We start from the raw sequence: 10,296 nt of genomic DNA, 5'->3' as shown, positions 1-10,296 counted from the left end.
CCCGACTGCCATTAATATTTAAACAGCTCTATCATAAAGGAAACTCTCCAATGACACAAAACATTTGAAGAAATCTTTGCAGTTTATTTTTCGCATTAGTGACAGAAAAGTGAAAATTTAGTTTTGACATCCCTACAGAGTTTTTATGTATTATACTGTATCATATTTGAATAAATGTCTTTCAGTAAGTTCTATTTTTCCCTTGTAGGTATAAACAGTTAAATGATGGTAAACTTATTTACATTTAATGATTTTCTTTCAGCAGAATCAAGCATCTGTTAACAATTTCTGATCTGAAATCTGGACTGGTGATAATACTCTTGGCTGTATACATCCTTCACTATCACTGAAGTAAACAGTTAGATACTATTCTGCTTTTTCCTTGCTAGGATCTGCGACTGGTGGAGCAGCGGCGGGTGCAGCTGCACCACCCGTTGCACTGGCGGCGGCTGCGGCGGCGGCTGCAGGGGGAGCAGGAGGAGGAAGAGGATCTGGGTCATCAATAAGGGCCTGCCTCCTCTCTCTCTCCTTAATCACTTGAACCAGGCAGTAGGTCACAAACATGACGATGATGGTGGTGAAAGGGAAGCCTGGGAAGGTCAGAAAAACTTGTCAATAGAGTTGATAAATAAATAAAATAAAACATCTTCAAAATGAAGAAACAATCACCTTTGAGAAACAGACGTTTTGCGACCATCTTGGCAAAGTCCAAACTGTTCAAGGCCAGGATGTTGTACAGCACAATGCTCCAGAAGTTGAAAGTATTAAAGACGGCTCTGATCCGGCGGGACATTGCTTCTGACATCCCCATCTGTAAAGGAAACATAAAAGGGTAAGATGGGACTTAAAAGCAAACAATTTATCTCAGTATCCTCACTGCACCTCAGCTAACAAACCTCTAAAGAAGCAAAAGGCTCCATGGAGAAGAACTTGGCGGTCCAAAGCTCAAAGTTGAGGCCGAAGCAGTTAAAGAAAGCCCAGATCAGCACCACCTCGCAGGGTCCCAGCCAGAGGATGGTGACCCCGAAGGTGCACAGCGTCGCCACCAGCTCCTCCACCACGTTCTCGTGTTTTCCACCCAGGTAATCGTACACATACCTGCAAATATTAACCCTCCTGTTATGTTCGCTTCTCAGGAACAGCAACAATGTTCATGGGTCAATTTCACCCGGGGCATGTTTAATTATCCAAAAGTGACAGAAACTAAAAAATCCCAATAAACACTGTTTATATTTCATTAATTACTCCATTACTAACCATTTCAATCAATATTCAGTGCAAAGGTGTTCTTTACCTCTTACAGAACATGGTTCAATGAGGATAATTCACTTATTTTTCATAAAAAATGCATGTTAAAACTTTTTTTTTATCTACATTGGAAATACCTACATATAAAATACACTGGTTTTACATGAAATTGATTTTTTATTTTTTTATTTAAATTTTTTATTTTTATGAAAAAATACTTTTAATTATTTTTTTTGTGATTTTTTTTAACTTTGAAATGGGTCAATTTGACCCACAACATAAGAGGAGGGTTAAGAAATGATCAGAACCTTGAAATTGGTCAAGATTAATACTTCAATTTACTCTATTGATCTTACTTGCACAGCCACTCGTTGATCCCTCTGTCAAAATGGCTAAGAAAGGAGAACAAAAAAAAAGGTTTATTTTTTCAGATTTGCACAGTATAATCAACCAACTGTCATCAAGCTGTGTAAACTCACGTTTCCGCAAACACGTAGAGCATTGTGATGCATTTTGGCGGTTTGGGAGGGTCCAGATGGTCCAGTCTGGACACTGTGTTGATGACTCCAAACATGACAGCAGCTTTAACCCAGTCATACACCAGGTTAAAGTACGCCAGGCCCACTGGAAACAATGCATTAACAGTCGATTTGTAGTCACAACATGGAGTCACAACATGTCACAGCTTTAAGTCAGGACTTTAGATTGGCAGTGTTTCAGGGAGGCGGTACAGACCTAGAGCCCAGTCAGAGGTTTTCTTCAGCAGCTTCAGGTCGGTGGGGATGGTCAGGATGTACATGAAATGGAAGAGGATGTCCACGACGATGATGGCTGCCAGGTGAACGGCTCCCTGCAGGCTGATGTTCCACATCTCCCTCTCTTTCCTGGTCAGGTCTGACTTGTTGGCCTGCAGGGGGCAGCAGACGCATGTCACACAGCCACAGACATCCACATCGCTGCCTACAGCTCAATGATTGTCTTCTGTGGTAGTGGTCCCCCTCACAAAATGATATCTATGCAAAAGACTGCGGTATCACTACCTCTACATAGGAGCAAGAAACACAGACCTTTTGTTGACTTTTGTTGTTGTAATTTTTGGGACTTTTATAATAATATCGGTTTTTCTTGGTCTCTTCATAGTCTTCATTTCTGTCTTGTTTAGGTTGTTTTTTTTGTCTTTTTGTAGTCTTTTTTTGTCTTTTTTGGTTGCTTTGCTGCTATGCATTTCATGCCTTTTTTGTGTATCTGTGTAGTCATTTGTGACTTTTTTGTAATTTTGGGTCTCTATGTAGTCATTTTGTGTCATTTTTGGGTCTTTTTGTTGTCATAAAATTGTTTTCTTGGTCTTTTCATAGTCATTTGGGTCTTTTTTGTGCATCTTTTTGGTCATTTGTGTATTTCTTTTTTGGCTGTGGTTATTTCTGTCTTATTTGTTGTTGTTTTTTGTCTTTTTCAGGTCTCTTTGTAGTCATTTTGAGTCCTTTTTTGTTCCTTGTGTCTTTTTGTAGGCATTTTGTGCCCTTTTGTGTATCTTTGTTGTCATTTGTGACTTTTCAGGTTATTTTGTGTCTCTTTGTTGTCATTTTGTGGCCTTTTCATGTGTTTTGTGTCTCTTTATACTCATTTGCATCACTTTTCATTTTTTGTCATCTGCATGCCTCTCTTCAAGTAACATCTTGCAGGTGAAGGCCATTCAGTATCCATCTAGGGCACAAAATGAACAAGGCCCAATGATGCCTGAGCTTCTGGATGATTGTGAATAATAATACATTTTACTTACTTGAACATAAAACTTATCGAAGGTCATGATCGGCCCGAAATAGAAGAAAGGGAGGTAGAAGTTGTACTTGAGCAGCTCCAGGATGTTGTAGTTTCCATCTTTCCTCTCACAGTTCTCCAGAGCAAAGCTCATACAGCGCATGATAGTAAACCCACAACCTCCGTAGAAGAGAACCTGACGCAGCTCAAAGTCCCCCTCCACAAAACCTGCCTGTATGGAGAAGAAACAGAGTATTAACCCATTCATATTCTTAACTTTTCTAATGTACCTTCTCTTAAGTGGCAGCAGTTTACCTGCCAGGACACAAAGGGTTCACACTTGAAGGTAGCAAGGGTACAGAGGCCGGTGACAAAGCAAAGCCAGCGGATTTTCACTAAGGAGATGCTGTAGAGCAGGATGCAGTGGGACAGGATGAGGGTGACGTAGGTCCAGCCCATGCTGGTCCACACAGCCAGCAGCCCGTACACCATGTACACCAGGGACCTGTACTGTGGAGAGAATAGAGTGTCACCACCAGTGGAGGAATGCAAATACACTCACACTACATCACAAACTACATTAACTCAATTTGAGATACTTTTACTTCAGTATTTTCATTTTATGCAACTTTATACTTGTACTTCACTGCATCTCAGAAGCAAATTTTCGAAGATTTTACTCCACTGAATTTATCTGACAAGTGTAAACTAAACTATAAACATAACGATTAAGTGTTCCTTTATGAATTGAGAAAATTAAAGGTATAGTACGCAATTAACATTCATCCTTTTGTGTGAACCAGTTGCTACATAACTTAACCCTCCTGTTACGTTGCAGGTCAAATTAACCCATTTCAAAGTTTAAAAATCTTTTAAAAAAAGAAAAAAAGTTAAAATTATTTTTTCATAAAAAGAAAAAAATAGATAAATAATACCATTTTTAAAAATCAATGTCATGTAAAACCATTGTATTTTATATGTAGGTCTTCCCAATGTAGATAAAAAAAATGTTTTAACATGCATTATTTTATGTTAGTTTCATGGATCAGAGGACTGAGAAGGTGTTTTTTTAAACCTTAAAAAGTTGATGATGATGCCACAAACATATGATGTTATAGATTATGATGCATTGCTGCAGAAACTACAGTATGAAGTAAGAGCCATTAGCATAACCTTAAACATCTACAGCATTTATATGCAACATTTGAATCATATACAATGGTAAAACACTGACATTTTACTGCACAGTAAGCACTTTAAATTTACATACTTTAAGTAGATTTTACTGATTATGTTTACTTACTTTTAGTGAAGATTTTGAATGCAGGACTTTTATTTGTAGTGGAGTATTTTCACAGTGTAATCTTAGTACTTTTACCTAAGTAAGGGATCTGAATACTTTTTCCACAACTGGTTGTATGACTGACAGTAAAGTTACCTTTATATGCTAGTCAACAAAACAAAATTGATATTTTCCCTAAAAGTCAAATGATGCAATATTTGATTTGTAATTTGAATTTTTAGATAATACCATCTTTTTACGGTCAATTTTATACTAAGAAACTACTTTCTTACACTGCTATAGTGCTAGAAAATGTCCACTTAGAGCGTTAATTACCAAGAAAACAATGCCACAAAACAATACATATGATAAAATCCACACTTAAGGATAGACTTTCACCAGGAGACTCTGCAGTGTTAACCAAACCAAACTGTGCTAAATATAGAGATACACTTCTATTTGTTGTCTCTTTCATTCCTCATCCACAGTCATTTTCTAACCACCTGGTTCCATTCATCATGTGCTGTTCAGCTAATGATATAAAAAGACTGTGACCGTGCAATGTTGTAAAAATAAATTGTGACAAAGGGGATTTCAAATGTCACCAAGTATTCATAATAACGCAACACAGTGAGAGATAAACTCCAGTGTTTCTTCCACCTCATTTCACAGCGGCTCAATGTTCTGCTCGGATCATTAAACCTGAGTCCTTTACATCCTTTACTACACTGTTCTTCCTGCGGCAGCTCAATCAACTGATCAATGAGTCGGTCAGGAGAAGCACCTGTGGAGCCAACATGGAGCAGATCTTAGCGAAGAGCACGTGGCCGGAGAGAGCAAACAGGATGTGCTCCCTGAAGGTGGAAAACCACATCATCCACTCAAAGTCAGCCGTATCCTGGAGACCAATGAAATAAATAAATACAAATTAGATTTCTGTAAATCAATGACAAACATATTGGTAAACTTTGAATGTTCTCTCACCATTTTCCTCCCAAAGTAGTACCATCCTGGCCGCACGCCAGTTTTGAAAGTCTTTCTGTTTGCATTGGCTGAAAATAGACACGTGAAAATCGTGACAATCTACTGTGATATTCTAAAATAAATGCAAAGAAACTATAACATTTGAAGCTTAGGATGTCTGAAATTAGCACTAATACACTTATAATTTCCTTGTCCTTAAATGCAGATGTGAAACTTTTGTTACAAGTGACAGTGAAATAAATGCAGAGCCAACACAAGACCTATTTTCTTCTTGTGCTCTGTGATATTAATACTGACACCTGATCTCCTCTGCATGGTCTGCATAGCTCCTCACCCTCCCACAGTGACACTGCCCCTCTACTGTATGTACACTGCACATTGTGCTGTGACTATGTGACTGCACTAAACAAAGCTTAAGTCCTTAATGTTGACGCTTATTTTTTGGTAAACTCGTGCACTGATTTCTTTTAAAATATAAGAATTGAGAAGTTAGCGCATGTTTTGTGTTTGCACATCTGCCTTAGAATATGTGTGTACATGTGGAAAGTTAGAAGTTATTCTATTTGAGTAGCTTTTCTTACATTTGATTTTATTCACATAGCCTGTTGTTGCACTTATCATTTTGGAAAAGTTTAATTTTGAATAGCTTGTTCTCAACTTCTCTCAACTACTTTTCTTTATAATAATCTGTAATTTTAACGTCTATAATATGTGACACATTTTTTGTTCCATAGGCCTGTTACACAGCAGATATCCAGTTTGTTACAGAATGAAAAGCACAGGTGTGAATAATAACAATAATGATGATTAAATTAAATTTAGCTTCAGTTTCAGGGTCTTGCTTTTTCCATTCTGGCTCCAGTGGTGGAGAAAGCATTTAGATCTTTTACTGAAGTAAAAATAGTAATATCACACTGTAAAAATACTCTTTTACAAGTAAAAGTCCTACATTGAAAATGTTACTTGTTGCAGAACAATGTCCAATGTTCGCTATGAATCTTATACTATTTTATTCTATATCAGATTATTATTTATACTCACTCTTGCCACTATTTTGTATAGAACTGCAACTAATTGAATTGTGGATTAAACTGCTGATTATTTTATACATTTTTTGATTTGTAGAAATTCAGAAAATTGTAAGAAATTTCAATCAAAGACTCAAAGAAAATATTTATCTGCAATGAAACCAAATCTGTACCTAAGTACAGTAAGTGCATGTGGTGAGATAGATCTGCCTGATTCAGGTGTAATCAGCTAGAATCTCCTAATCGTGTTCATGTTGAGGACTATTTTAATCTGCGGATTAATACACACTCCCTGGAAGCAGCCACAGGTGAGCTGAGTGTCCTGCTGAGCTTATTCCCTTACCTTCTACTGAGGAGTTGTACTCTCTAGTTTATTTACACATTGTTATGATCTATTAGGAATAATGTGATGCAGAGTTGTTTATTGAGTATGTGTGTGTTTTCTCATACTCACAACTGGACACATCAAAGATCCAGTTGGCAGCCCAGAACATGGCCAGACAAAGCACCGTGTTGTAGAAGTAGATCTCATATTTGGGAAGTGCGGCTTTGATCCCCATGATGACACGGACAGGAAGAGCTCTGGAGGCTCCTGAACACACCAACACCACAGTCAGCACATTATCCGTACAATTACACCAGGTTTTACTTCCAAAATGACACCGTATGGCATTTCAGTGTGGTGGTCACCACCTCCTCGCCCTCATCATATTTATCATTCTGACCCTCTAGATTAAAAGGAAAAGTCTAACAATTATTCAGAAATGTTTGTATGAGCAACATCTACTCCTTATGACATTGCATGAAAGGAACTTTACTGAGTATTTTCTTTCTATGGCACTTAAAGTCGATGTTTCAGAGGGAGATTTTGCATTTTTAGTGTGATTGACTTTAGTTTCTGTAATGAGGTCTTGTACCAGTGGTGGGAAAAGTATTTAAATACTTTACTTCAGTAAATACCACAATGTTAAAAACACCCTTTTAAAAGTAAAACCACCACTTAAAAGTATACAGTAAGTAAACGTACAGAAGTAATGGCAACAAAGTATCAAAAGTAGAAGTAATCATTACACAGACTGGCTGCTGTCAGTGTTATATTATTTTATTATGTATAGTTGGTTAAAGTTCTTATTGTAATTTGCTTTTGCAAGTAAAAGTCATGTGTTCAGATTTTGCATGACAATCAGTAAATTCTAGTTGAAGTGTCTGAAGTGAAAGTACTGTTTTGGCAGCAGAGTAGCTTCTTCCAGAGTGTTGCATTAATGCATTTTGAAGTTAATTTGGAATACTAGATCTGTCAAATAAATGTAGAAGAGTTAAAATCAGACTACAATATTTCCATTAAAATATGAAGTGAACTAAATTAATATAGGTAAAGTAAAGTTCATCATCTAATATTGGCCATTCTACAGAATAAATAGCCTACTTTCACTTTGATGCTGTTATATTTAATGCAAATACTTTTGAACTGAATAATGGACTCTTACTTAAAAGTAAGAAAAGTATTTCTACACTGTGGTGCTGCAACTTTAGCTTAACTAAAATATCTGAGTATGCGCTCCACTGATCAAAAGATGTACAAATCCTTTACTAGTAGAACGTTGGTGTGTGTGTGTGTGTATGTGTGTGTGTGTGTGTGTGTGTGTGTGTGTGTGTGTGTGTATACACACCATATTAGTCTTCACCAGTGGTGGAATGTAGCTAAGTACATTTACTCAAGTACTGTACTTAAGTACAATTTTGAGGTACTTTAAGTTAGTATTTCCACATATGTAACTTCAAACTTCTACTTCATCACATTTTAGAGGCAAAGATTGTACTTTTTACTCCATTACCTTTAGCTGACAGCTTTACTTTTCACGTTAAGATTTAACATAAAACAACATGATACATTTAAAGTGATTACTTTTTTTCAAATTTAATCTTATTACAGTATGTTAAATAGTTAAAATGAGCCCTACATATACAACTGATTACATAAATGTATCAAGAACAATAACACAATAATATATTTGGAATATATATAAAACAATCTGAGTGGGGTCATTCTGTATTATGAGTACTTTTACTTTTGACACTTTAATTACATTTTGATGCTGACACTTTTGTAGTTTTACTTAAGTAAGTTTTGAATCGTGACTTTTACGTGTAGTGAAGTCATTTCACAGTGTCATATTAGTTATTTTATATAAATAAGGGATCTGATTACCTTTTCCACCACTGTTCGTTTGAGAGTCTTCTGAAGTTGTTTTCTAGCTATCATAGTCATGCAGAATAATCCAATCAAGTGACTCTTTTGTCTCTGTGAAATGATTGTTTTAAGTCTTAAAAGCCAACATCAATTGGGAATATTAACTTTCTTGTGATGATCATCAGATAAAGAGAAGAGTGGAGGGCAAACAGGCGAGTTTCCCCTGAGAACTCAGAGACACAAACAAAGTACAGCTGCCTGCTATTTTTAACCAAACAATTTATCTCAATCAAGACCTTCGTTAGTTATTTTGCATCAAAACGGCGTCTTATTGCTTTGTAATGCGAAAATCAAACTAAAAAAAATATTTCTCCAAGTCTACACTGCCTGCACATATAAACCATTTGAACTCCATTAAAATATCTGTTGCTGTTTTCTCTTCACAATGCCTGCAGCTGAAATGCCACACGGTCACGCACTTCAGCTCGTCCTCCGCAGCACCTGTTGTGATACTGACCTTGAACGCAGCAGTTGTGAGTCCGAAGAAGTTGCTATAACAACGCACTTTTTTCAAATCGTTTAAACTAGGGGGAATATACAGATTAAATGTCACATTACAAAAAAACAACCCGTGCAATAAAATGTAAACTTTTGCTAAAACATCTGCTGCTCAGGGTGGGCTGCGGGTCCCTGTGACTCCCTGAGAGGGAGCTGCCACCGGTTAAAGGTGACATGATGTATTTATACTTTGACCACTGACACAGAGGGGGCGGGACATGAGGCTGCTCACAACATCACAACTTTTTCATTATGGCATGTTTTAACTTCCCCATACCACCTACAGCACTTCCCTAACTGGTAAAACCTCCCAAACCTGCTATTATATGCAGAATAATGCGTCTTTACTATCTTAAGTGGAGAGTAACGAAGTACATTTACTCTGTGAAATTAAGTAGGCTACTGTGTAATTTGGAGGTACTTGAAAGCCACTTTACTTGAGTATTTCTTCTTTATAAATAAATATATATATATATATATTTAACTTCATTTATTTTAATAAATTGTTATAGAATCAACTACCCAGTAAAATATAAAGTGGTTAAAATTAGCTCACATGTACCAGCTTCAACATCAAAGTAATGAACACAATATTAATTAAATTAATAACACATTAAATCAATAATTCATTAAAATATAAGCTGCATAATCTTAAATAAACCATTCTAAATAATGAGCACTATTACTTTCGGTACTTTGACTATATGTTAATGCAAATACTTTAACTCGCTACTTTTACTTAAGTTAAACATACTTCTTTGTCCACTGGTTAAATCATAATAATAATAATAATATAATAATAATGTTATTTATAGACTCCTTTCTTGTCACTCGAGTTCACCGTACAATGTCAGAGTCAAATTTACAACAACAAAAAAAACCCTGAATTAACAATAATAATTGAACAACTTGGTGAACACAATGGGGATGTAATGTGTGATTTTTCGGCACAATATGCCAGTGTAAACAGATGGGTTTTAATATGAACGAGCATAAAAAATAATAATGATTGCAAATGTTACATCTGCGTCTGTCTGCATCGGGTTCTTAAGAAATGTAAAATAATTTAGCATTTTCAAATTAAAAGCCCTGCTGTTTCTTCCCTCTTGCTGCTATGTTCCATATTCTTGGTTGCCAGATCTGTTTTGGGAGGGTCTAAGCCTGTTGCAATTTTGAGCTGCAGCCAAACGTCAAAGCCTCTGACACTGACTCTACAACGAACTGTGAAACAACACGCAGTGCCGACT

General features: G+C 36.5%; 1 protein-coding gene across 2 annotated transcripts; it reads right to left on the bottom strand.

Moving 5' to 3' along the window:
• Positions 1-69: 69 nt before the first annotated feature.
• On the bottom strand, positions 70-9,237 carry hhatlb (hedgehog acyltransferase like, b). 2 transcript variants are annotated; one of them, XM_059327133.1, is made up of 12 exons: positions 9,009-9,237; positions 6,755-6,892; positions 5,273-5,340; positions 5,073-5,186; positions 3,322-3,516; positions 3,029-3,238; positions 1,984-2,155; positions 1,728-1,872; positions 1,605-1,640; positions 897-1,098; positions 670-811; positions 70-590 (listed from the first exon to the last, which is right to left on the bottom strand). In XM_059327133.1, exons 2-12 carry the CDS (start codon positions 6,858-6,860, stop codon positions 367-369), a joined length of 1,614 nt encoding a protein of 537 aa, XP_059183116.1. In that variant the 5' UTR covers positions 6,861-6,892; positions 9,009-9,237; the 3' UTR covers positions 70-366. The 2 variants fall into 2 exon arrangements, with proteins under 2 accessions (XP_059183116.1, XP_059183117.1); XM_059327134.1 differs by lacking the exon at positions 9,009-9,237 and adding an exon at positions 8,510-8,942.
• Positions 9,238-10,296: the final 1,059 nt, after the last annotated feature.

This window comes from Centropristis striata, chromosome 23, assembly GCF_030273125.1.
Source record: "Centropristis striata isolate RG_2023a ecotype Rhode Island chromosome 23, C.striata_1.0, whole genome shotgun sequence".
Lineage (NCBI taxonomy): Eukaryota > Metazoa > Chordata > Actinopteri > Perciformes > Serranidae > Centropristis > Centropristis striata.
This window is presented reverse-complemented; position numbering and strand designations above follow the sequence as displayed.